At 41.3% G+C, this 27,300-nt stretch overlaps 1 protein-coding gene across 5 annotated transcripts in view; it reads right to left on the bottom strand.

Moving 5' to 3' along the window:
• MARCHF6 (membrane associated ring-CH-type finger 6) overlaps nucleotides 1–27,300 on the bottom strand; it is an 89,158-nt gene that overhangs the window by 25,832 nt on the left and 36,026 nt on the right. For all 5 annotated transcript variants that reach the window (XM_053246998.1, XM_053246995.1, XM_053246999.1 and 2 more), the window contains exons 6-20: nucleotides 25,505–25,673; nucleotides 23,442–23,631; nucleotides 22,995–23,056; nucleotides 12,105–12,137; nucleotides 11,614–11,665; nucleotides 8,252–8,310; nucleotides 7,183–7,263; nucleotides 5,918–5,986; nucleotides 5,733–5,807; nucleotides 5,177–5,311; nucleotides 4,516–4,635; nucleotides 3,465–3,565; nucleotides 2,873–3,010; nucleotides 1,793–1,994; nucleotides 820–889 (exon numbers count right to left, since the gene is read on the bottom strand). In XM_053246998.1, the coding sequence (XP_053102973.1) occupies nucleotides 820–889; nucleotides 1,793–1,994; nucleotides 2,873–3,010; nucleotides 3,465–3,565; nucleotides 4,516–4,635; nucleotides 5,177–5,311; nucleotides 5,733–5,807; nucleotides 5,918–5,986; nucleotides 7,183–7,263; nucleotides 8,252–8,310; nucleotides 11,614–11,665; nucleotides 12,105–12,137; nucleotides 22,995–23,056; nucleotides 23,442–23,631; nucleotides 25,505–25,673 (1,556 nt within the window). The remainder of the gene's footprint in view (nucleotides 1–819; nucleotides 890–1,792; nucleotides 1,995–2,872; nucleotides 3,011–3,464; nucleotides 3,566–4,515; nucleotides 4,636–5,176; nucleotides 5,312–5,732; nucleotides 5,808–5,917; nucleotides 5,987–7,182; nucleotides 7,264–8,251; nucleotides 8,311–11,613; nucleotides 11,666–12,104; nucleotides 12,138–22,994; nucleotides 23,057–23,441; nucleotides 23,632–25,504; nucleotides 25,674–27,300) is intronic.

Raw genomic sequence — 27,300 nt, 5'->3', positions numbered from 1 at the left:
TTCAACAGCAGTCCCTGATAGGGATGTGCACGGAAGCGGGCAGGGGAGGGTGCACTTACCCCTCCCTCCACTTTCCCCCCGCCAGCACTCCTTTAGCAAAGGCTCCTTCAGGGCAACAGCATACCCCCCTGTGGCCCCGTCTCCTCTTTGCGCGGTAGTAACTGGCGAGCGTCTTTGTTTATATTTAGTAAAGATGCATGAGGTACAGTGGTTAGAGTACTGGACTTAGACTGGGAGATCTGAGCTCACTAAAAACCACAAGACTTACTGGGTAACTTTGGGCCAGTCACTGGCTGTAGGTTTAATGACTGGGAACCAGTACCAAGGCTCTGATCTCCTCCTCAAGCAACTGAAATTATCCTAGTTTCTTAAAACAGTTTTTAGTAATCTGGTCTAACTTTAATGAATTGTTTATGGTTTAAAGAGAAATATCCTTGAATGTTTTCTTTTCCCCCTTTCCTTAAAATTAGCATTTGTTATATACCATGTAAATGATTAAGGGTTTGGGGTTTTATTTGTATTTTCTACACACACATACACACACTTTTTCTTTTACATTAGACTATGTAGTTAATTATTCATGTGGATTATTTGTTGTCATCTGTTTTAGTTGAGAGAGAGAGAGAGAGAGAGAGAGAGAGAGAGAGAGAGAGAGAGAGAGAGAGAGGTTTCCCATGATGACTAAATAAACCCTGGTTTAAGCAAACCAGGATATAAAATTAAAGTGTAATGCAAAATCCAGAATTTTTAAAAAAAATCTTGAGCAGGATACAATTGGGGGATTTTCATAAGTAATGCTTGCTATTGTGAAATACATACCTGGCAACGTAAGGCAGATAAGACTTGCAATCAGTAGTGTTATACACATGAAAACGATCAACAGAAATATCTGAAGTACACAAGAACAAATAAAAACAATTTCTGATTATCGGAAAGCCGTTAGGTATTTCATTTTTTACTACTGCAAACAGAGCACACAATTTCTACATCCAAATCTGTAGTCTTCTAAGACTCAAGCTAACCTTCCATCAAAGAGCATGCCAATTTCCAAGCATGCATGCCAATTTCCAAGCATACAATCAGACACAGACACACACACAAAGCCTGGTGTACAAATGGATTTCAAAGACCATCAAAGCATTATCTATAACTACAGGATTAATAAGAATGTGAATTTACACAAAGGGTTCAGGCTTGAAAGTTTATTCATTCAAAATGGGTATGATCCTTCCCTGTGCAGGTATAACCTGACTAAGCAGAAGGGGAGAACTTGATGGGTATAGGGAGGCAGGAACAGATCTCCCAACTGCCTGTTGTGCCACCTGCACCTTTGCACATGCATACACTGGGGGGTGGAGGTGGAAAGAGGACTCCACTGAGACCAATGAGGAGTTCTTTGTACCTGCACCAAGTGAAAACTCAAACTCAACACCTACATTTACTTCTTTAAACAAAGAAAATCCTACTTCAGTTATGTATCTCCTGCATCAGGAGCCCCCATCATAAGTATTCCTAACTCCATGGTCTTCAGACACAAACCAATTGTGTTATTGCCCTTTAAGTTATGCCAATATAACCCAGACTAGTGGGAGTGTCTTTTTAACCTATCACAATTGAATCAGAGACAAGGATTTGGGAAAATAGAGGGAAGAAGTGACCAAAGATTCCCCCAAAACACTGCCTTTGGAATTAGTAACTTTGCTTATAGATAATGGAAACAAGCTGAAAATTAACAAACAGGGTGCCAATGAGTTATGCTATATGTTAAAAGGGGCATTTTACAGCTACCTACCCTGAGTGGAAATTTTAAAGGCCTACGGTAAGGCTGGAAACCAACAGGTCCTCCTTGTTGTAATATGGCTTGGTGGGCTGCATGAAGACCTTCTCCCACGACTGGAATGGCATTGTTATTGCGAGCAGGTTGGTTATTAGGCGGTTGGTTTGCATTGTTTTCATTCTCTTCCTGATCTCCAAGTAAGTAAGAATGCAGATCCCTGGAACAAGTTAATAAAATTATGTTAACCAACTGTGACTATAGTAAGTAAAAAATTGATCTCATCAGCATATAAACAGAATGTAACAAATGTACAGGCACAATTACCATAAGCATGAAACTATATGTAAGAATTATTAACATTTTAATTTATTTTGCTTCCAAACCAGTTTCTATTATGCATATAAATGTGACCTCCAAGATGACAGAAAATCATGAAGATTTCATTTTTAAAAATAATTGTTATCCAGATCCTAAATATTTGTACTGACTTATCTTTGTGTAACTCCAGCATTACATGACAGGGTGCTGCACTAGCGCAGCTGTATATTTGCCAACTAATATCCATTACAAGCTAAGCAAACTTGAAGATTAAGCTATTATCATTTTAACTATGACAGACAGACAGACAGGAAACCCATTTCCATAATGACTGGAGAAAAGCAGCAACTTTATTTTCCACTTAAACTAATTTTAATTGCATTTTGCCTATTTTTAAAAAACTGATTTTATGGAAAAGAAAAATACTGTTCATACTTTTTTAAAAAAACAAAAAACCCAACCACACAAAGATACATAACCTAAAGCACAATGGGAAGGATACACATGGCGTTAACAAAGGGACATTGCACTAAGCATATGTGACCAAAACTATTCATATTAAATGCATGTAGGCTAGCCTTTACTAGGACAAGCTGAAATCTGGTGCCCCTATACACAGATGTTACCTCAAGGTTAAAAAAGCCTCACTTACAGTCAAAGGCTCAGAAAATTGTTTAATTTAATTGACAATACTCAGCATTCCATTTATGTTATCTGGGAAAGGACAAAGCTTAAGCAGACAAATTTTGGGAGGGAGTATGAGTTATATACACTTACAGTAAGTAGCCAGCAGTAACAGTCCATGCTCTTACTAGACCCTTCAACCACTGTCTTGTGTGTCCTTGTTCAAGCAAAGCTGGTAGTACCACCTGAAGCAAAAGCAGTTCTAGGGAAAGTTCACTCACAGGAGCATCACTGTGGGAATTTAAAAGAGCAAAGTTATTGTAAACTACCTTGTTACATTGCTTATACAGGTCTTATATTTAAATATTTAAATAATTTAAATATTAAATAATGCCTATATTTAAATATTAGTAGCAAGGATTTTTCCACACAGTGTGCTATAACATTCTGTAGCTATCAAATGCAATGAGTAATTGTTACAGAAATAAAAATTTAATCTCCCATCCTCAGAACAGTCCAACGTAATGTAGACACAAAGCATATGTGGTAGTCCCATAAATAATAAGTTCAGTTTCCACAGAGGTAAAAAAAATGAGTAAAGCCTTAAAAAAACCAATTTTTTAAAAATAAAAATATATTGCGCACAACTAAATAGCAAACAGTTCATTTTAATTGGGTATACAATATAAAGTCAAAGATATAGCAGGTTATGAAAGGAAATATTTTAGAAAGTAATTCATCTTACCTGTAGAGCATTACATTATATGGAAGAAAATTAGGCAGCAGATATTTAATAATTCGTATAGGAAGCCAAAGCATGAGCAAGACAATTGATCCGAAGACAATCTGTAACAAGAGATTACACTGTAATATTTTCTCTACACTGAGCCTTGATTTAAAGCCTATTCAACTGCTGCTACAATTCAGATGATCCTATAAACCATAGTTTGAAAGATCATGAACAAGTCACAGGCTTACATGCTCCTCCTCCCCTTTCATGTGATGTTTTGGTTCCTTTTTAATGCTAACTAGAGCTTGCTGTAACATATGAATTAAACTCTGGTTAGTGCTTGCCTTCCGATGGGAATCAGAAACTCACTTCAAACCATGATTCCCAATTTTGGTTTGGAGAGCAAATGCTAACTAGAGTTTGCAATTTTAATATCATGACAAACTATAGTTAGTGTTAAATAGGAATTGAAGTCACTTGTAAGAAAAAAGAAGGAGCCCTAAACCTTACTTTAGGTTACGACTTTCCCCAAATCCTGGTGGTCTCACATGGTCAACAGCACAGTCTAGGTTAGCTCTTGCTAGATCATCTAGAATAGCTCTTACTTGGAGTATTTTACTAATACAACCAGATACTTTTTAAAAAAATAACACATTCAGAAGAGAACTATGAGCAAGCCTCCACTGACTTATGACGCCTTTCAGCACCTTCCTATATCGCTGCTGCCTGATATAGGAGTTTCCCATATTCTGGGAAACACAGCAGCGGGGATCTGAACCAACAGCATCCTGCTCTCTAGGCAGGTTACTTTCCCCACTATGTGTTGTGTTATTGCCCACAACACATAGTCGTGTTATTTCCCACCAGCTCTTCTCAAAAGAAGTCTTGCTATCATTAGTGACTGTTGTCCCAAAACTCTGAAGTAGTTACAGTTTATAGACTCAACTTGTGGAATAACAAGGAACAAATAAAAGATTTTACAGTCTAAACAGAGTCTGTGTACAAAACCACTATTGTAATAAGAATATCAACATTTTAAGCAGGCACAGTGAAAAAGTGTTCTTACCACTGATAAAATAAACCTCCTAAGATGTCTATAAATGGGCAAGTGAATCATTTCTTGAACTGGATTAAAGTCTGGGTCATTTAAATTCCTCAGAAACCATAAGACTCCTGGTCTTAGTACCTGAAAAGAAAAATTCACATTTTGGGGAAAAAGTAAATGAAGACAGGCTGATATTTGAAGGATTATACTGAAATATTTTCCATAATTTTATCTTATTTAAGGAATTAGGCCATTATTTTCATTATGGCCTGTAGGCCAGTCAAAACATTATCTTTCTATCTCCCCTGCCCTCTCTGTCCCACCTATTTAAAACAGAATCTATATTTTGTATACACTAAGATGGTACATGGCGAGCTCCACCCACACATTGCTTTAACAATCAGAGATAACAGAACAGAAGCACAGAGGTGACTGGGCAGTAGGGATTGTTGAGCAAGTGGGGAGAGAATCACTTATGAATGCCTCGATTAATTGAATTTGAGACACTGAATGATGCAGGCATCACCTAAAAAAATATCTTTTTCATGAAACTCAACTAAATGTCAAAGGCTAATGGACAGAGATGTATGTAAAAATACAAATAAGTAGAACATCAACAGTTCAACATCCATAGAATTTCAAAATATGTTTTCTGAAAAATTTCATTCTAGATGCAAATTACCTCTCTCAGCAAGAGGATGAAAGATGCAAAATAGAAGACATAAACCATTCCCACTAGCCAGTGTAGGAACATTGTAGTGCCAGGAGCAGATTGAAAACTCAACTCTCTGTCCTTCAACGTAGCATCAAACATTTCCTAGGAAAAACAACATAATTATGAAGGTATTTTTTCATATTAGCAAAATTGCATTAGCTTTTATACTTTTATCTTAACAAAAAATAGTTACAGGAATGTTTTATACGACATTTAGTAACAATGAAAAAAATGTGCAGTCCCTTCACAAATACCTATATAATATACATCTTAAGAAAGAGTTACCAGTATAACATCTAGTTCTGTAATGTTCACTTCTGCACATGTAAAATTCTTCATGTAAAATGTTTTTTCAAGTACAAAACTGGAGACTTTAAGAAATACATTGCAATCCTTGGAAGTAAGTGTCACTCCCAGGAGAGTGTGCATAGGATTGCAGTCATATCTGCTTAACTCTCCAAGAAAGACTCTCTCTTTAGAATGCAATGCAAAACAGTTTTCTCTCAACAAACAGAAATCTTACCAGAGAACATATGTCCAGCCACCAGCCACAGATGAGAGGGAAAACACCAATTTCTACCACCACTAATAATGACACCTTCAGAGGGGGAAAGCAAAGGTTTTATTTTTATTTTGTTTTTTAAACTGCCCAACTCATAAATATTAATTTATTTTATCAAAACATCCACTTTTTAAGACTAGCATTACCTTGACAACTATATAGCACACCCCAAGCAAGCGACGCGATCTCTGGAATTTTACAAGGGCAGCCAAGCCCTTGGCTTGGTCAAGGAATACAAATACTGTTAGTGAGGTGCAGTTTATGGGAAAGGGGATAGAAGTTCAGAGGAAAGAGTGTTGGGTTACAGGAAGTTCTGAAATGTGAAACTCATTGAAAAGTGTTTTGAGATCATAATTTTTCTTCTATGGTGCTTTTCAAAGGGGACATGATGTTTGGGGGCTAGATACTTTGTGGTCCCGTCCCATCCCCCCATCAAGCCACATTTAATCTCAAACTCTGCATCAGAATGTAGAACACTCAAATCGACTTGTCAGTTCAGGAAGTTTAGCTGCAATCTAGGCAAGACCCCTACACAAACAGATAGAGACAGACAAATAAGACCGGGGTTGGAGTAGCGTAACCGACAGCAGGATGTGTTCATACATCGTGCCTAGTGATTTGTTTGTTAAGTAAGAGGACTGGTATGTGAATGTACACTCACAGCATGACTGCAGGCCTATTTACTAAGAAGTAAATCCCACTGAGTTCAAGTAAGTATACACAGGACTGTGAATTAGAACTAGTTTTCTTCTCAGCAGGCAGCTAATTTTGGATTATCCATCCAGAAACACAGATTTAAACAAAGCTTAATGCAGATCTTCCCCAAAATACACAAGGACAGTGCAGACCTAACACTGAGGATTCCTTAACTACAAATGAAAGATCAGAACAGCCAAGGGATTGCATGCTTTCCCCACCCAGCCCTTCTTTTCTCAGGAAAAGACAAAAACCCTGCTCCCACCCTTTAACTGTTATATCAACATCAATATTATATTAACCATGGTTAAGACATGCTTGATATCTCTTGTGGCTTGCTCATTCACTCACACACACACACACACACACACACAGCCAGATAAAGCTGATCAGTTTTCCCTCCCAAGATTTGAAACCAGTTTAAAGCTGCTTTCAAATCCTCATTAGGAGGGAACTATAGTAAGGTAATAGTAGTTAAATGTTTGAACAGCAGGGGAAATCTGTGCTGCAACAGGGAGGAGCGAGAGGAAACAATCCTGCACAGTCTGCTCCTAATCTCTTAAGTGCAATTAAGAGAACCGCACTGGTGCATATGCCCTAGCTCAAAACATCAAGAAAGAACATTCCTTCCAAATCTTAGAACCATATATTTATAGTGGCTATCCACAGATCAAGTATTAAACACATGGGCAAGAGAGTACTTTTGAAAGGATACATGACAAACAATTAATGAGATTGCCAGCAGCACATATCCAACTATTGTTGTGATTAGGCCTTCAAAGTGAGATGCTTGCACCTGAAAAAAGAAAAAAGGTTGTCAACTCCTTGGGGCAGGAACTTGTCTCTTTAGCATATGGAGATCTAGAAAGCATAATGTACACTGATGCTGCTGTATAAACCAACAATACTACATTTTTACTTTGTTCCTAAACCATTTGAGCACATTTAATACCACTCATAACTGCCATATGTGTAAAATGTCTATACAACCAGGAATTATACCCAGTAAGGAAAGTCCTCATACCACTGAAAGCAAGAGTAGGGTAATACCTTTAATATTTAGTTAAAATTACCCTACTTTGGCTTTCAGATTATTTTCTAATGGACAAACATAGTTACTTGCAATTTTTGTCCCTTAGTACCAACTGATCTCCTTTGCTAAAATACACAGAAAAAGTTTTTATTCACAGGAATGGTCAAATAATTAAGGTTAGCTAATTAGATACTACATAGTCAAACTACTATGGACTATATCAAAAAGTTTAACAAATATCTATGACAGATTAACACACACTCAACACATTATAGCAATCCAGTATAGCAACAGAGATAAAAGTGAACAAGTCAGAAACTTCAGAAATAAAACATCCTTTATTTCACAAAGAACTTGTGGGGAGGAGAGGAGGAATGATTTATCTCCCTTTCTACAAAAACCCGTGTGCCAGAAAGAAGCCACCCAGATTCTCCCACAAGCAGGATTTCTGAGAGAAGTTAGCAGCACTCCAAGGGGGAGAAACCACCCCTCTTTTAAAGAGTGGTTTCTCTCCCTTCTTATGGAACTTTTGCAGCAGTATTTAGGTGGTCCTATGCAGGAAGGGAAGTTCTCCCCATGAACAGAAATTTTGGCAGAAGTGCAGGGGCACATGCTAGACTGGGGAGAGACATCGCTGCTGGCAACCTCACAAGTGAAGATTGTTCCATAATGTTATTTTAAAAAGGCATTCAACAGTTTATTCACAACATTAATAAAACTCACAAAATAGAGGGGGAATTAACACACTTACATATTCCTCAAAACCCAGTCCAACTATTGAGAAGTGACCAATGTGATAAGGACAAAAAGCTAGGAGGGGAAAAAAAGAACAAACACAACAATGGAGATGCTCATTTTGACAAGTCTCTAATAAGAAGCTTAACATGCTTAATTTTTCCATCCGCTAGCAAAATAATTCTGTATGCAGATTTTTGTACTCATCTGGTTCAGTCTGTTACACAAACATTAAAATATTGCAACATTCATGCAATATATTAGCACTGCCTAGAATTCAGATTAAAACTATTCTTCTACCTTTCCATTTGAACTAATTGTGCTCCAAGCTGGTTCCCAATGCTATAGATTCATGTATTGGCATGAAATTCAAGTTCAACAGACAACATGAGAAGCAGACTTCTATGAGTAAAGTAATAATTGAAGATAATTTCCCCCAGTAAGTATGATATAAATTATAATTATTATTTTATATTGCCTTCTCCCAAATTTTATATTGCCTTCTCCCAAATCAAAAGTGTTCCAAGGGTGTCATATAGGTATGTATATGACACCCTTATACATATGACTGATCAGGTGCCAAGGGGAAGGAAGCGATGAATGGGATCTTTTTTAAAAGGGGGAGAGGAGGTCCTTACCTGCTCTCCTCTTTTTTAAAGATTCCACTCATCGCTCCCCTCTCCTGCTTCTCACCTGCTCTCCACCGCCACATGCAGTTTCCTGCTGCAATGGAGCTGGCCCCATGCACAGGCACAATGTGCATGTTGTCGCTACGCGCGGGTTCTTGGGGCCAGTGCCATTGCAGCAGGAAAGCTGCATTGGCGGAAGAGAGCAGGTAAGGACCTGCTCTCCTCTTTTTAAACAATGTCGCTCACCGCACGCCTCCAGCATCCTGTTTCACACAGTGGCCCACCAGATATCTCTGGGGAGCCCACAGGCAAGAGGTATGTCCATGCCCTCTCTCCTGCTGTTGCTCCCCTGCAACTGGTATTGAGAGGCATCGTGCCTCTGAGGCTGGAGATGACCCACAGCCATCAGACTAGTAGCCATCCATGAATCTGTCTAAGCCCCTTTTAAAGCCATCCAAGCTGGTGGCCATCACCACATCCCATGCCAAGAAATAATTATGCGCTGATTAATTATGTGCTTTGTGGTCTAAAGTAAAGAGCCCCAAATGCTGTAGCCAAGCCTCATAAGGAAGGTGCTCCAGGCCCCTGATAATTTTGGTTGCCTCTCCTTTCCAGTTCTACAATATCCTTCTTGAGATACAGTGACCAAATCTGTACGCAGTACTCCAGATGTGGCCACACCATAGATTTGTATATGGGCATTATAATATTAGCATTTTTATTTTCAACCCCCCTCCTAATGATTCCTAGTATGGAATTAGTTTTTTTTCACAGCTGCCATGCACTGAGACGACACTTTCAATGAGCTGTCCACCATGACCCCAAGATCTCTCACCTGGTCAGTCACCGACAGCTCAGATCCCATCAGCATATATGTGAAATTGGGGGTTTTTGCCCCAATGTGCATCACTTTACACTTGCTTACATTGAACTGCATTTGCCATTTTGTTGCCCAGTCCCCCAGTTTGGAGAGATCTTTTTGTAGTTCCTCACAATCTATTGTGGATTTCACTACCTATATAGTTTAGTGCCATCTGCAAATCTGGCCACTTCACTGCTTACCCCGACTTCTAGATCATTTATGAACAAGTTAAAGAGCACTGGTCCCAGAACCGATCCCTGGGGGACCCCACTTCCTACCTACCTCCATTGTGAAAACTATCCATTTATTCCTACTCTCTGTTTCCTGTCCTTCAACCAGTTATCAATCCACACATGAACCTGTCTCCTTATTCCATGACTGCTAAGTTTACTCAAGAGCCTTTGGTGGGGAAATTTATGAAAAGGCTTTTGGAAGTCCAAGTATACTATGTCAACCGGATCACCTTTATCCACATGCCTGTTGACACTCTCAAAGAACTCCAAAAGGTTAGTGAGGGAAGACTTTCCCTGGCAGAAGCCATGCTGGTTCTCCTTCAACAAGGCCTGTTCTTCTATATGCTTAACAATTTTGTTCTTAAGTATGCATTCTATCAATTTACCCAGCACCAGTTAAGCTTACCAGCCTGTAATTTCCTAAATCCCCCCTGGATCCCTTCTTGAAAACTGGTCACATTGGCTACTTTCCAGTCTTCTGGTATACAGCCTGATTGTAGGGACAAGTTATATATTTTTGCTAGGAGATCGTCAATTTCACATTTGAGTTCCTTCAGAACTCTTGGGTGGGTGCCATCTGGCCCTGGCGATTTGATAATTTTTAGTTTTTCAAGACAGTTTAGAACATCTTTCCTTGTCACCTCAAACTCACCCAGTTCCTCAGCCACTAAACCTGAAAAACTCAATTCTGGAGAGTGTATATGGTCAGTATCCTCCACCGTGAAGACAGATGCAAAGAACTCATTCAGCTTCTCTGCAATCTCCTTATCCTCCTTAATAATCCATTTCATACCCTCATCATCTAAAGGTCCAACCACCTCCCTGGTAGGTTTTCTACTTCTGATATATTTAAAGAAGTTTTTGTTATTTCCCTTGACACTTCTTGACACTTTTAGCTACTCCTCAAACTCTCTCTATGTATCCCTTATTGTGTCCTTGCATTTCTTTTGCCAGAGTTTATGTTCCTTCCTGTTCTCTTCATTTGGACAGGACTTCCATTTTCTGAAGGAAGTCTTCTTCACTTTTATAGCTTCCCTACTTGTTAGCCACACTGGAATCCTCCTGAACTTGGTGGTACCTTTCCTCCTGCTTGGTATACATTCCAACTGTGGTTTTAAATAAGTTCCATGCTTGATGCAAGCCGGCGGGGGGTGGGGGGGGAGAATGAAATTGCATGCCATTGCTACAAAGGACAGATAGTCTTGATATCTGGCCCTTCTCTCTCTTTGGAAAGGGCTACAAAAGTGCCCCTGTGCTTTTTGGGGATGAGGGTAATAGAAAGGACATAAAACGTTTAAAAAGGTAAAGGAAAAGTCCTAAGAGCCCTGTGCTAGCATGTCAAATAATCATTATGTACAGTAACTTTAAGTTTTGTATATAGCCTTAAAACATTTGGAAATTTGAAATATGTCAAACTAAAAGGTTGTTGGGGTGTTTTTTTTGTTAATGTCAAGTTCCTTTTATTAGCAACCAAACGTTTAGTTTGATTACTGAAAAAGCAGAGCAAATGAAATACAGCAATTGCTTGAAAAGAAAAATCAAAATTCCTTTTCTTGACAAGACAATTCATGTTTAAAACTCATCCAGATCTGCTCTAATTTGGGCCCCCATGCACAGCAATTATCTTTAAAGGACTGCAAATACAATCACTTACCAAAGACAAGTATGAACAATGTATTTAATGACACCACCCAGAATACATGTTCCTAAAAGAGAAGGCAAGGAGAGAGAGAAATCAGAAGACCATACTAAAAGTATTTGAAAAGCAACATGAATTTCTTTATCATGAGTTCTCATCAATATTAGTTTATTTATTCTCTACTCTCCTAACTCACATGCTTCTCTCACATAAGAATTAATGATCAATTTTTCCTGAAAGGAACTGCGTATTCACACCAGCAACTTTCATAACAGGACAAAGGTTAGCATGAGTTGAAATAATCAGACATGCTCAGTATTTTTAAAAAATCACATCATTTCACAAGCATAAGTGTACAATATAATCAATATATTAAGAAAAACTGTCAAATGTTTCCAGGTTTAAAATATATTTGGATTCTATTTCCTAAATCAAAAAACAAAGAGATAACCTAAGACATAATCCAACCACAAAGAACACTCTAAATACAGTAAGATGTTACTTACTAAAAAAACTAGGGATCCATCGAGCCCAAGCATCTAGAAACAAGAGACAATTTTGCAGTTAGTAGTGAAAATTATCTATTTCTGCGCAAGTTTCAACAGTCAGTCTCTCAAGCTTCAAGGTCAAGAACCGGTCAAAAATCCACCTATTCACAGTTTTGAGTGGCCAAAATGAACTCCAATTTATTGAAATGAAATGACCTCCGATTTATTGGGAAATACACACAAAATGACTCTTCACTAAGCCATTTTGTGGGTCTTTCCCAATAAACAAATAGGTTTCTCACCTGTAACTGATGTTCTGGTAGTGACCCACTGACATCCATTAGTAATGGATTCTGCGCCTGTGCTGAACTCTCAGCATGGAGTACCACAGCTCCTCGTGGCACTTCCGCCCCACCCCATGTGACCACGTGGCTGATATTTAAGGAGGAAGGAATACTACTCCCTCAGTTCCTGGATGAGCATCAGAGCAGGTGACCATCCTTGCAGTGTTACAGGTGAGTTCTTTATAATAGACTAGAACTACTGCAGTAGGGAGGCTTGGGCGGGTCTAATGGATGTCAACAGATCACTACCAGACCATCAGTTACAGGTGAACAACCTGTTTATCTGGATTGTGATCCGTTGAGCTCCATTAGTAATGGGTGTTTAACTAGCTAATTAGGAGTAGTTATTTCAACAGCCTTTTAAGCACCTCTCTCCTGAATTTTGCCTCTGCTGCAGATCACAAGTCCATAGCATAATGCCTCAAAAAGGGAATTTCTGTTGACCAAGTAGATGCTTTACAGATACCTTTGAAAGATATGCCAGATAAATGGGCTGCTGAGGTTGCATAGGCCATGGTGGAATGTGTCCTTATGTATCGTGGGGGCTCTATTTTTGTAGTTTGCAGAATAAGCTCGACCAGCCAATAGGATAAGTGCTGTCTAGATACGCATCGGCCTTTCGCTTTACCCTTGTAAGTAATGAATAGTCTTTTTGTCTTGCGAATAGATTTTGTCGTCACTAAATAGAAGAGCAGTGCCCTCGTCTAGAGAGTCAATTGCTTTCTCTCTCAAGGGTGAATGGATTTTGGAAGGAAGTTGGAAGAACAATGTCCTGAATTATACAGAAATCCGACACTATTTTAGGAAGCAAAGTATGATCAGTTTGCATCAGGACCTTCTCCAGATAAAACCTCATAAACTGTTTGTCTATGCGTAGAGCTGTCATCTCACTCACCCTAAAGGTGGTGGTGACTGCTGCCAGGGAGGCAGTCTTTAGGGTGACTAGCTTAGATTTGCTGTCACCATCAGTTCAAATGGTGATTCAGTCAAAGAAGAGAGAACCAAGGAGATACTCCACTGTTCTATTGGTTGTCTGATAGGCGGATATAAATTAGTGAGGCCTTTTAGGAAACTTTTGAAGCTAGGATGGAAAAAGACTGTTTTTCCACCCCACCCTGGATGTTTTGCTGATAGCACCACCAGGTATACTCTGTTGGATATATTAGACAGGCCTTCTTTTAGAGTTGTCAAATTGAGAAGACTTGTCTTACTGATGCTGACAAAGCATGGAAGCCTTTAGAGGCTGCATAGGATCTAAACCTTTCCTACTTTCCTGCATAGTTCTTACGAGTGGATGGTTTTCTTTGATTTAGCATAATCTTGTTTAGAAGCCTATTTGCCATGCTGTTAACCTTAGAGTGGCTATGCTGGGGTGTAGCACTTGACCCACCGCCCATTGATAGTAGATCTTGGTAATGTGGGAGCCTTTGGTATCTGTGTTGGGACAGTCTGAATATGTATGGAAACCAAGACTGCCTTGGCCACCATGGTGTCACCAGAATGCAAGTTACTCAATGAAGTAGAAGCTTTGCCACCACTTGGCTTATGAGTGGAAGTGGAGGGTACATGTACAATAGATCCTTGGACCAGTCCAATTAGAATGCATCTCCTAGAGATTGTGGATCATGGCCTGCTTTGGAACAGAAGCTCCTGCATTTGGCGTTCAGTGAGATTGCAAACACATCTATTTGTGGCCATTTCGAGGCTCTGAGTATAGGATGTAGGTATTTGTTGTCTATCTCCCACTCATGTTGTTCTGAGCTAAGAAAGTGTGACTTGGGCTGTCAGCAATTACATTTTCTGTCCCCTTTATGTGTATTCCTTGAGGATATATGTGATTATGAATGTACCAGTGCAGAGTTGGATACTCAAGGCACAAAGGCATCTTGAGACTGTTTCTGGACGTGACATCCCTCAGTTCTTGGACCACCACCATGGAGGATGACCATCCAGGTAAGCAGGTGTGTTCATCATCGATGACAGAGTACACCAAGGGCAATGGCATGCTCACCATTACGCACTACTACTATGAGGGGAGGTCGGGAGGGTCTTACGGGTGTCAACGGATCTCTACCAGATCATCAGTTACAGGTGAGCAACCTGTTTATCTGGATCGAGATCCATCAAGATTCATAAGAATGGGTGTTTAGCAAGCTCCCAATGGAGCAGGGTGCAGTAGTGGTTATTGTAACACCCTTTTAAAAACACTTTCCCCGAAACTAGCCTCGGCAGCAGAGAGCACGTCTATAGCGTAGTGCTTAATAAAGGGGAGTTTGGACAACCAGGTAGCTGCTTTGCAGATATCCATGAAGGTCACTCTGGAGAGGTGAAGCACAAACTCGAGTGGAATGGCTTCTGGTGGTGTTTTGTTCTTGAGTCTATAGGTGAGCAAGAGGAGTTCGACCAGCCACCTTGACAATCTTTGTCTAGTCATACAAGAGCCCTTGGTGGGGCCTTTGTAGGCTATGAAGAGGCGTGTGGAGGACCTAAAGTCCTTTGTGTGTGCCATGTAGAATAAGAGAGCTCTGCGTACATCGAGCGAGTGCATGGATTTCTCTAGAGCAGAAGAAGAGTTTCTGGAAAAAGTAGGCATTAGGATGTCTTGATTCAGGTGAAAACTAGACAACTTTTGGGTTAAAAAAGTGGAGGTGTCTAGGCACATCAGGACTTTATCTTGACAGAATCTTGTGTACGGAGAATCAATTCTAAGTGCCGTAAGTTCGCTTACTCAGCGTGCTGTGGTGATGGCAAATCAGTAGGCAGTCTTTAAGGAGACCATCTTCAAGGGTGCTGTAGCCATGGGTTCAAACGGCACCTGGGTGAGTGACGAAAGCACCAAGGATAGGCTCCATGGTTCCACTGGGGCTTTCACTGGAGGACAGACATTTGAAAGGCCTTTCAAAAGGCCTTACTCTTTGGATGAGAAAATTGTGTCTTTTCATCACAACCTGGATGCTTTGATGAAAGAGCAGCTAGATGGACCTTCAGTGAAACATTGGCCAGTCCTTGCGACTTTAGAGTGGAGAGATACAGCAGTACTTGCTGGACACACACCTGTCTTGGCAAAAAAAAAACCCGAGATCTTGCATAGGTCTTGAATTGAAGCCAATTGCTCAAGTAACTGTGTCTGGTAGAGGCCTTCCTTTGGTTGAGTAGGATATGGTCTAGAAGCCTACCCACCAAGCGGTCAACCGGAGGGTGTGAACATCCAGGTGAAGGACCTGACCGCCATCTTGGGAGAGAAGGTCCAGCCTCTGTGGCAGATGATGGTATTGGTTCCTGGACAGTCTGCGTACCTGTGGAAACCAAGGTTGTCTTGGCCACCACGGTGTTACGAAGATGTAGGCTATAGGATTCAAAAGATGAGCCACCACTCTGGCGATTATTGGCTGAGGAGGAAACCTATATGGTGTCTCCTGTGACCAGTCCAGTTGAAAGGCATTCCCTAGGGACTGGGGATCATGCCCCGCTCTGGAGCAAAAGTGGGCACATTTAGTTTTTATTGAGGTTGCAAACAGGTCTACTGAAGGTTGTATCCAGCAGTGGAAAAGTGGAATTATATATTCGGATTTGAACTCCTACTCATTTTGTCGGTCCTGGAAAAAAACCCGACTGAAGTCATCCGCCAGGATATTGTCCAGACCTTTGATGTGTACTGCAACTGGGGGGACTCTGTGTCGGATGCACCAGTGCCATATTTGAACACTGAGAGCACACAAACTGCGGGATACAGTTCCACCCTGACGGCTGATGTAGGCTTGAGCCATCATGTTGTCGAGTTGAACTTGGACAGACTGGCAGGAAAGCTTGAAGCACATGACAAACAGCTAGCAACACCAAGAAGTTGATATGGAGTCGTGCTTGGTGTGGGGGTCCACCCTCCCCCCACCGAGTCTGATGACCTTCGCAGTGAGCGCCCCAGCCTAGAAGGGAGGCATCCATCGCCAACCAGACTGATGGCGATGGTGCTTGGAAGAGAACCCTATCGAGGAGATTCCTGGGTTCCGCCCACCAGGACTACGACCGCAGGATTTGGGGTGGTATTTCCAGTCGCTTCCTCTGACTGTGCCTGACAGGGTGGAAGAGCGACAGAATCCACATCTGTTTCCGCATTTTCAGGCAGGCATAGTGGATAACAGTATTGTAGGAGGCCATGAGGCCTAGCAGGCATTGAATTAACTGCAGCGGCTGTACAGGGTGCTGCTGGAAGAGACTCACCAGATCTTGGATGCAGATATACCTCTCTTCTGGAAAGTATGCTTTTTGGCTGTTGGTGTCCAGCACTGTTCCCATGTAGGCGGTAACTGGTACTGGCTCCAGGTGGGACTTCTTCCAGTTGATCTGGATGCCCAGGTCTTGAAGGAGAATAACACATAGTGGATCTGTGAAAGTAACACTTCTGTCTCTGAATGCAGGGGTAAATGGACAAACCCCTCATCCTTAAATACGCAATCACTACCACCACACATTTCTTAGAGACTCTTGGTGCGGTGGACAGTCCAAAGGGTAAGACGTTGTACTGGAACACTTGGCAGCCTACTGTGAAACGCAAGTACTTCCGGTGTCACAGTCTGATGTTGACATGGAAGCAGGCATCCTTGAGATTCAGCATTGCCAGCCACCTCTCCCCTTGGAGAAGTGGAAGTATCTGTTGCAACGCCAGCATGCGGAATTTTTTGACGCAAATAAATTTGTTCAGGTGGCAGAGGTCCATGATGGGGTGGATGCCCCCATCCTGCTTCGGAATTTGAAAGAAGCAGGAATAGAACCCGTTCTGCCTGTCCACCCACTGCACCGGGGCTATCATCCCCTTCTCCAACAGTTCTTTCACCTCCTCCTGTAAGGTGAAAGATGGAGAGGTGAACCTCATTCCAGTGAACCGCGGGGTTGACTTGAATTTGATGGCGTAGCCTGAAGATATGATCTTCAGGACCCAGCGGTCCAATGCTATATGATGCCACGCGGGGGCATGGTGTGCCAGCTTGATGGAAGGCTGTGGAAGATGGAAGGCTGTTGTGATCCATCTGGTGAAATGTAAAAGCCCCCTTGGCGGGAATGGAGTGTGGAGAGATGCCAGTGGGTGGACTTGCATTTCAAAGATGCTTCTGAGTGTCTGAAGCCTTGGAATGCTGGGATTGCGAAGACTTGAGTTTCGCCGGGTAAGAACATTTCTGAAGTGGTGGGTATGGTTTCCTGTAATCACATCTATCTTGGTGATGGAATGCAGGCCGTTGCCTGCCGTAGGCAGAGCAGTACTTAGTTGAATACGAAGAGATAGATGGTTGAGAGGTGAACGTCTTTGCCATAAATTTTGATTTCTTAAGCTGCTCCATCGTTGCATTTGTAGTCTCACTGAAGAACCCAGTGCTATCAAAGGTGAGACCTTCTATCTTATCTTTCATATCAAATTGTAAATTAGTAGACCTCAACCAGGCATGTCTATGAAGGGTGACAGCAGCAGTCATAGCATGGGATTCACTCTCAGCCAGGTGCTTAGCTATGCTGAGCTGCTGTCTGGTCAAATCCCCTGAAATTTCTAGAGTCTTACAGAACTTTTCTTTAAACTCCTCTGGGGATAAAGTATCTAGGTCAGCTTGCAAATTCTCCCAGAGGCCATGATTATATTTGGCAGTACATGCAGCACAATTGGCTACCTTGATGGACAAACATGCAGTCAAATATATTTTTCTTCCAAGCACGCTCAATTTGCACCCTTCTCTTTCAGGCGGAACCGTATGGCGTTTCCCAGACTTGGAGGCCGTGATGCAGTCAATTACCAACGAGTTGGGAGCAGGGTGCTTCAATAGGTAGGTATTATCTTTTTCCATTATTCGGCATAGACTCTCAAGCCTTTTAGATGTTGGGGTGGAGGTATGTAGGACCTCCCAGGCTCATTTTGCTGCTCGTGTAATAACCGGGAGCATAGGTAGGGCCACATAGGTGCAGAAGAATGTGCCTTAGTCATAAAATTGTAGGTGGGGTCATCTATGGTGGCCAGCTTGGATCGCAGGTTGAGACCCAGTGCATCTGTCATGGCCCTAACGTGCCTATCGTATGCCTTCATCTCCTCATTGGGGGAGACATAGGCAGAAGGGGCCACATCAGCTGAGGGCTCCACAAGGGTCTCTTCTCCTTCAGGGTCCGATTCAAAATCTGAAGAGCCATAATATGTTGAGAGGGGGAACTCGTTGGTGAGGAGGAAGCACCAGTTGAGTTTCCACCATGGTCACTGGAAAAATAGGCAATGTTCCTGTCTGCATCGCTATAGAACGAGTCGCAAGAGGCTTGGTCTGAGATGCCTGATGCCCAGTACTCGCAGTGCTGGTTTGAGTAGCTGTAGAGACATATGAAGTTGTTTGTCTTCAGGAAGTTGTCGGAGATAATGTGGTCATTGACAAGGAGAACGGAAACGGTGTCAGGGTTTCCAATGCTTGTATGTTTCGCAGACGTAAGGCGCAGCGGGTGAGCAGGTGGTCATTGCTGGCCCAGAATTGACTACATGCAAGGGTGCATGGTGGGTAAAACCGCAGGTGTGCCAGGGTAGAGGACTTTGTAGATGTGTGGCTGAGAGAGTCAAAGCTGGATGGGTTGGTGGAGCTGAGGCGGCCTGGGCTTCAACCTCCAAGGGGAGAAAACCTCTAAAGATTGGTGTTGACGGGCTGCTGAAGGATGAGTCTAGCATTGAAAGGAGTGTAGGCGTCATGGAAGGGTTGAGGCCAATTGGTATCCTTAGTGTCGTCAGCTTCGATTTCGAAGGTAGGAAGTGGAGACTGGAAACGGGGAGTGACCTACCTCAACACTGAAATCACTGGCGTATGCAGGGCCAAAGGAACAGTAGGACGAACCGTCAGTGTTGATGGAGCAGAGGAAGAGACCAGTGCTGGCACTGGAGAGAGTGAGAGTGCTCTCGACATCAAGGCTGTCGGTATCAGTGTCGACGATTGGGTTGGAAGATGAGTCGATATTGACGCCGAAGGCTCGACCTCGAGTGGCGGAACCGATGTCGAGGGAGCTGTCTGTATCAGAGGAGGGAGCTGAACCATGGTTAGAGACGGTGCGCTCTTCAGTTAAATCAATAAGTCTCTGATGCTTCCCATTAGGAGTTGAAGGTAAGTCAGCTCCGGGATGCTTCGATGGTCTCGACACTTTAGACTGCTTGTAGATGTTGAGGCCGTGGGCGGTAGCAGTTGAAGAGGAGGCATGCCTTGGTGGCTTCGATGTCTTAAGAGAGGGCTTCGATGCCGAGGTCGATGTTGAAGATTTTGACTTGTGCTGGGTCGAATTTGAACTATCTTTGGAATTGATGCCGAGGTATGGGTTGATGTCAAACCACACTTGGGAGCTGACGCCAGCTTCAATGTCGAACTCGCCAACTGCGACAGATGGAGGGTCGGCATCGAAGGAGGAGCTGAGGAGGATTTCGGAGGTGTTCTCGACGTTGAAATCGATGGATGAGGCGTGCCCAGTATCGAGGGACTTAAAACCTCATCATAAATCGCCGCACAGAGGTGAAGTGCCCAGTTCTTTTGGGCTTGTTTGGAAAACGATAGGCATGAGAACCAGCATGGTGTAGTGGTTAGAGTGCTGGACTAGGACCGGGGAGACCTGAGTTCAAATCCCCATTCAGCCATGAAACTAGCTGGGTGACTCTGGGCCAGTCACTTCTCTCTCAGCCTAACCTACTTCACAAGGTTGTTGTGCAAGAGAAACTCAAGTATGTAGTACACCACTCTGGGCCCCTTGGAGGAAGAGCAGGATATAAATGTAAAAATAATAAAATAATAATAATATTTTACATGAGGACACATTGTATTCCTCACCCAAACAAATCAGGCACATGTCATGGAGGTCTTTAGAGGGGAGTTTGGTGTTACAACCTTCACACCTCTTGAAGGACTTTTTCTCCTCAGCCATTCTGATGCGCGAAGAAGGGTAGTTGAGACCATTCCATGGGTCAAAACCAATCATAGTTCGTTAGCCGGTCCACGTTCGAGGTCAAAGAATAATTCATCAGCCAGAAATGGGTCATACACCGATAACAGTCCATTTTTTTGGTTTTGTGTGTGTGTTCTTAGAATGAAGAATTCACGAGGAACTTTCCGACTAAGGGATGGCAGACCAAGGTCCAAACGCAAAGGCGGTCGGAAAAGAACTGAGGGACATCGTGTCCAGCCCACCTTTAAATAGCATGCTCTGGGTGGGGGGCAGGGCTTGGACACCTCAACATGCTGCGGCATGGCTACCGCATGGTTCCTGAGCAGGCGCAGAACCCATTCTTATGGATCTCGATCCAGATTAAATAAATATTAAGTAGTAGTTTTTACATATTTCTGAGTGGACAAAGCTGCAGGATTAAGGCGAAGAAGAAAGCAAATATGGATTCTGAATTTAACCAAGATGTCCAACAAAATATTTCATGACTGCACAGTTCAAATGATGCTTATACTAACAGCATTCACCCCCACCCCCACCAACAATGCAGGTAATCTTGAGAGTTATTTTTCCACATTCTTCAAAGAATGCCATCAATTTTAAACATTTGTATTAATCAACCCAAGAAGATAGTTGCAGAATTATGCAAGACAAAATAATTTACTTTGGCAAAGTCAATCAAACAGCTCTGAAACCTAAATATTTTTCCAAAGCTTCATGTTCTTAGGAGGGGAAATTCTTTAAAATGAGTTCCTAGTGTTCATCCTGCCTCTCATTTCCCAAACACTACCAAATTTTACTCTGGCCAAATTTTACTTGAGGCTGGGTGCAAGGAAGACTGCATGTTTAAATAACCATGACATTATCAGAGATTATCTACACCACTCCATGGTTTGGAGAACAGAGGGGTCTAGGACTACTTCAAGTCTCATCACACGCTGAAGAGAGTGCATGTGAGGATGCAGTAATGTTCAAACTCCTAGTTAATATGAACTTCTGTAAACTCAGAATGTGAGAGCCACTTGAAGAATGGGCTACAGAAATCAGAGAAGCAATGGTAGAGGAGAAAAGCAGGCACAACCCTTTCCTCATCTGCCATTTCCCCCCTCCAAATGCCCTTGCAAATATCCCCCCCCTTTTCCAATACCCCCTCCCAAACCATTTTACCTGGGTTGTGTGTGGGTTTTTAAAAAAGCCATCAGATGACCATTACATGTATTTATTTATCTATCATATTTCTATACCACCTGACCAGTGTTCCCTCTAAGGCATGCGCACTCACAAGTTTTTTTTTTATGTCCACTCAGTTATTTTTAGATCCCACTCAGATTGAATCAGGAAGGCCCCATTCTGAACGCACATATGCACATATTATCTTAATACTGCCGCTCAGAACAAAATTCATTCCGCACACAGATGGAAAAAATTAGAGAACACTGCACCTGACATGTGCATCCCTTATACTTAACATAAGTTAAATATATAAGTTAAATATACAAACATAATAAAATGATTAGCACAATTATGTTGCAAAACAAATTAAAATTAATTATAAGCCTGAGAAAACAGGTGCATCTTAAGGTTCTTTTTAAAAACAGTCAGAGATGGAGAAACTCTGATTTTAACTGAGAGCGCATTCCAGAGCCCTGGGGCACCCACAGGGAATGCCTGGTCCCAAGTAGCTAGCAAATGAGCCGGTAGCCATAACCAGGCCTCCCCAGATGAACTTAATAGATGGCAGTGTTCATGACAAAGAAGGCGTTCTCTTAAATACCCTGGACCCAAGCTGTTCAGGGCTTTATAGGTAATAACCAACACTTTGTATTCTGCTTGGAAACATATTGGTAGCCAGTACAGTTCTTTTAAGATCAGTCTCTTTGGGTTATCGTGGAGACTGGTCTAGTTTAATTGTTTTTTTAAGATGTTTTAATTGTTAATTGGTGTTTATATTTATATTTCTGTTTTCATTGTTATTGGTTTTAATGGTTTCTGTTTTAATTGTAAACTGACCTGAGCCATTCTGGAAGGACGGTATAAAAATTGAATGAATTAAAAAAAAAAAATAAACTGTCACAATCTGAAACCAGAGCGTTTTGGATCCAGGAGCACTCCCAATTATATGTACTTGTTCCTTTGGGGCGTGGGGGGGAGAGGGTAACCCCACCCAGAACAGGCAGATCTAAACCAACTCTCGAGTTCTGACCTCCAGTTTATCCCTCACACATCCCATTACTGCCTCCAGGCAGGCATTTAGGGAAGTTATGCCATTACCTGATGAAGCTGATAAGGAGAAATAGATTTCTATGTCATCAGCATATTGATAACACCCTGCACCAAATCCCCTGATGATCTCTCCCAGCTGTTTCATGTAGATGTTAAAAAGCTTATGAGACAGTATGGAGCCTTTTGGAACTCCATACTGCATGTAATGCATAGTTTATTGCATTACTTGCATGCAATGAAGTTTAGCCCAGAATGAAGTAGAAGATGCAGATCCAGACATATTCAATGGAAGTCAAAATACAAAAAAACCTCTCATCAATTGATTCTAAGCTGATCATCATTATTTATGCCATCCCAAATCTGCCTGTTTAGAAGCAAACAGTTTCTGAAATACATAGGTCTTACTTACTCTCTCCCATGTAAGCTCTTCCGCTGCTCGATCCCATTCCAAAGCATTCCAGTTCATATCATCTAAACAGAAAATTAAAAATTGTAAGACTGCCAGAGACAAAGTTCTTTCACAATATTAATAGGTGCATAGTATGACAGGCCTCTTACAGCCATTTAAAGAAGCATAAAAAACCTTCCTTTTTAGAGAAGTCTTTGGTCCATAGCTGATCTGTTTTAGTGTCTGTCTGGTTTTTAACATTTTTAACCAATGTTTTTAGAAACAGTGACTGCTAAGCTCTTCTAATATTTTAAATTTATGTTTGTTAAAATGAGCCAGTTCAACCAAACAAGGCATGATTTGCTATTCATGAATGCAACATTAATTCTCTCAACACAGAACATTCCCCCCTCCCTTTACCTCTTCTTCTTGGGTTCGACCAACATCCTGGTAAGGTAACTAACATACCTTGTGCTCCATTGTTTGCATCTGCTGCATCTTCTACTACTACATCTTCTTCATCTTCATTGTCGTCTTCTTCATCTGGCTGTTCTTCTTGGATTTCTGGATTTTCACCTACAACTGCGTTCTCAGCAGGCTGATCTGCAGGCTGGTCAAGTGCAGCATTTTCAGCTCCATCATTTCCTACACCCTGAACCTGCAGAAAGAAAAGTCAACAAAACTTCATCCGAATTAAGGATTCTGTTATGCTTTGATGAATTTTCTAATGTCGACTTTCAGGTATCCATCTGGTGCACCATTTAGATCGTCTGGACATTATATTCCTTTGAATGTTAGCAAATAATAAGTTCCTGGGAATACTAACATTTCTGAATGTACTGAACTCCAAGTTTCCTAGATACAAGTCTGACAATTCTTCAGCCAACTTCATATGCATGAACATTTTGCCACATATTTTGTAAAACAAATATTATGCTGAGTCTGTGGCAAGAATACATTGCCAAAGAGAGTAATCCCACATCCATAAAAATAATGGACTGCCATCCTGTACAACTCTACCCTAACTAGACATATAGGGACTTAGAATCCTAGAAGATAATCCAGAAAAGAGCAGAAAGAACCTCACAAAAGAGTTTATTTGACAGAAAAAATGAGATCAGAATGTATCGTCAAGAAGAAGATGCTTATTAAAAGCGCAGCACATTTTGATATCTTCTGCTCTTCAGGAACAATCTTATTTGGCACCAGCTACTCAACTATTCCATCCAGAGTTTAAGTTCTCTGTCACTACTAGTTGCCAGACACTTCAAATACATCAGGGTATTCAAATAATGAACTGGTGAATTTCCTGAAGAATATCCAAAAGTGAGAGCAAAAGAAGAGAAGCAACCAGAAGAAACCATCTTAGGTGCAAAGATTCCAGTCTCATCAATCTAACCAAAACTGAACAAAACAAGCCTTAGACAGGTGAAATATCTGGTGTTTTAAATAGGAAGATGCAAACTGGGGGCAGGGGGAGGAGTGTTAATCATTGAAATAGAAGCAAAACACACAGTTTAGATTAGTTTTAACATGCTACTATCAACAGTGGCCTCAAGTGTTAAATGAGGATTTTACAGAAAATCTTCAGGTACTGCTCCTCTAAGCTCTCGAATCTATTGTATGAATGATCACTGAAATGAAAAAAGAACTTTAGGAGTATCTGCCTTACCTTAATAGTAAAATCTACAATCCAAAGTCAGGTAACACATTTTAAAGTAAAAAGTAAAGTGTGCCGTCAGGTTGGTTTTGACTCCTGGCACCCACAGAGCCCTGTGGTTTTCTTTGGTAGAATACAGGAGGGGTTTACCATTGCCTCCTCCCGCACAGTCTAAGATGATGCCTTTCAGCATCTTCCTATATCACTGCTGCCTGATATAGTACCAGCAGAGATTTGAATCAGCAACCTTCTGCTTGTTAGTCAAGCTTCCCCACTGTAAACTTAAGCGTTATGAAGCTTTAGAAGGAAACTCTTGAGTTCTATAGGTTAGACAAAAAGAACAGGGGTGGGGCAGCGGATGCTGGAAGTGCCCCAATGGTCTATGTTTTATTAGGGCGGAGGGATGGCTTCTATGTTCAACATTGAAAACAAAGAGGACAACAGTACCCAGCTCTCCACAGATCACTTTTGAGGTGTTTAAATCCTGTAATACCAACATCCTAAGCCAAGTTATATAATGTAGAGAGTGGATATTTTATTCATTTTGACAGCATCCTACTGAATGTTGCTATACTACATCTACTGTGTTCATTTCACAAAGATATTATAAAACATGGGAAAAGATATACAGAACAAAACATGCATGTAGAAAAGTAGCTGCTATAGCAATCACCCGAGTCAAACCCAAATAATGTCTATGAAGCTTTTGCTAGAATGATGTTTTGTGCAACAGGCTGTATACATTAATCCAACTAGTTTTACAAAGCGTTCTAGATTAGGGGAGGGAGGAAGGAAGAAATGAAAAGCTAATGTACAACAGATCAGAATACAAACTGGAAGTTAAAGCTAATAAAACTGAAGGACATATTACCTCATTCTGCTGCCCGACACCATTGATGGCTTGCTGCTGATTTTGTTCCAGCCATTGTGGTGCTCCACCATGGACAATTTGTTCACGTAACCATACCAGGCTGATAAATGCACAGAGTGTGCACGTCACCACAAAGCAACCTTGCAAACAGTCTGCCAGTAAATTCTCTCTATTAAAGAGATCACCATCACATTATTTACAATGGCTATCACAGTTGTTCCCTTCTCACTGTAGCATCACATTTAAATCAGCCAGCCAGCCTCATGTGGCTAAGATCCCCAAAACAAACAAGGCAAATTCTCTAGCAGAATGTCACACTGCAGTTCTGCTACTTACATTTAAACTTATATTACAAGGATTGCCAACCTGAGGCTCTCCAGCTATTGCTGGACTACAACTCCCATCATCCTCTGCTACAACTTATTGCAGCTGGGGGTGATGGGTTGTAGTCCAGCAACAGCTGGAGCGCCTCAGGTTGGCCACTCCTGCTATATTATTGGTTGTATTTATCTTGAGCTACTTGCTTATAAATATATTTGCAAGTTTCTCTTCAATGTCTTCATCTGTTAAATCTGATTATACAAATCTGATATTTTTATTACTCATGTACATTTTCCATCGATTCAAAACCTCCAGCAGGTATACGTTTTTATACACAGTATAAAAACAGTTTTACACAGGTATACACAGCCTTTTAAAATTTGTTGGTTTTCATTTTGTGATTGATTTAAAATTGTTGAATTGTTTTTTTATATTGTTCTGTTTTATGTTAACCGCCCAGGGATGAAAGTTTGGGCGGTATATAAATGTGATAAACAAACAAACAAACAAACCTCCAGCAGGTAGGTAGGTAGGTAGGTAGGTAGGGGTGTGTGTGTGTGTGTGTGTGTGTGTGTGTGTGTGTGTGTGTGTGTGTGAGAGAGAGAGAGAGAGAGAGAGAGTATCTATCTATCTATCTAAACAGTTACCACATACATATAATTAAATTGCTCTTTTATTTAGGACTTTATATCCCACTTTATGTACTTAGTATCAGTGTGACTAACAATAAAGGCCCACCAACTACACACAAAAGAAAGCACTAAAAACTACAGCTGATTAAAAGTTATTCAACAAAGGGAATAAGGTGAATGGATGTTATAAAATGCCCAAGAGAAAAGGACAGAGTTTCCTTGGCACCGAACAGATAGTGAAGGTGCCAGGCATACAAATCTTGGTAGGAAGAGCCAAAGTTTGGGCACCACCACTGAAAAGGCCCTGTTTTCATATCTTTGTGGGAGCACCCAGAGAATGGCCTCAAAAGATAACCTTAACTGTCAGACAGGTTCATATGGGAGAAGATGATCCTTCAGATACCTGATCCCAAATTCTTGAGGGCTTTTTAAAAATACACAGATTAATATATTTCTTTTTATAAGTGTGGGAGTATATTTTTGCATCACTTCTATTACTCAGTAAAGTGTAAAGTACATAGCCTAAAACATTCCCACTGTTTGTTCAAGCATCAAGAACTCTGCTCCCTTACAGTTTTAGAACAATGGGCCATAAAGAGGAATAAGGCATTTTGGTCTCCTAGTTCATGTAAAGTGTGGCAGCAGTCAATAAGAGAAAAGCAGTGGACAGACAATATTTCTATGTTGTGCTTCTGAAATACATACATTTTCTGATTATAACATTCTCCCTCCCAGCCCTTTAATAAGAGCCAAAGACCATGGTGCATATAATAAGTGGAGATATACATTTGGGGTGTGTGTGCATTTTTAAAATACCTGCTTTACAGAGACACTTCTTTCTTT

The sequence above is a fragment of the Hemicordylus capensis genome, chromosome 4 (assembly GCF_027244095.1).
Source record: "Hemicordylus capensis ecotype Gifberg chromosome 4, rHemCap1.1.pri, whole genome shotgun sequence".
NCBI lineage: Eukaryota > Metazoa > Chordata > Lepidosauria > Squamata > Cordylidae > Hemicordylus > Hemicordylus capensis.
The sequence above is the reverse complement of the archived record's forward strand: the minus strand, read 5'-3'. Positions and strand labels throughout refer to the sequence as shown.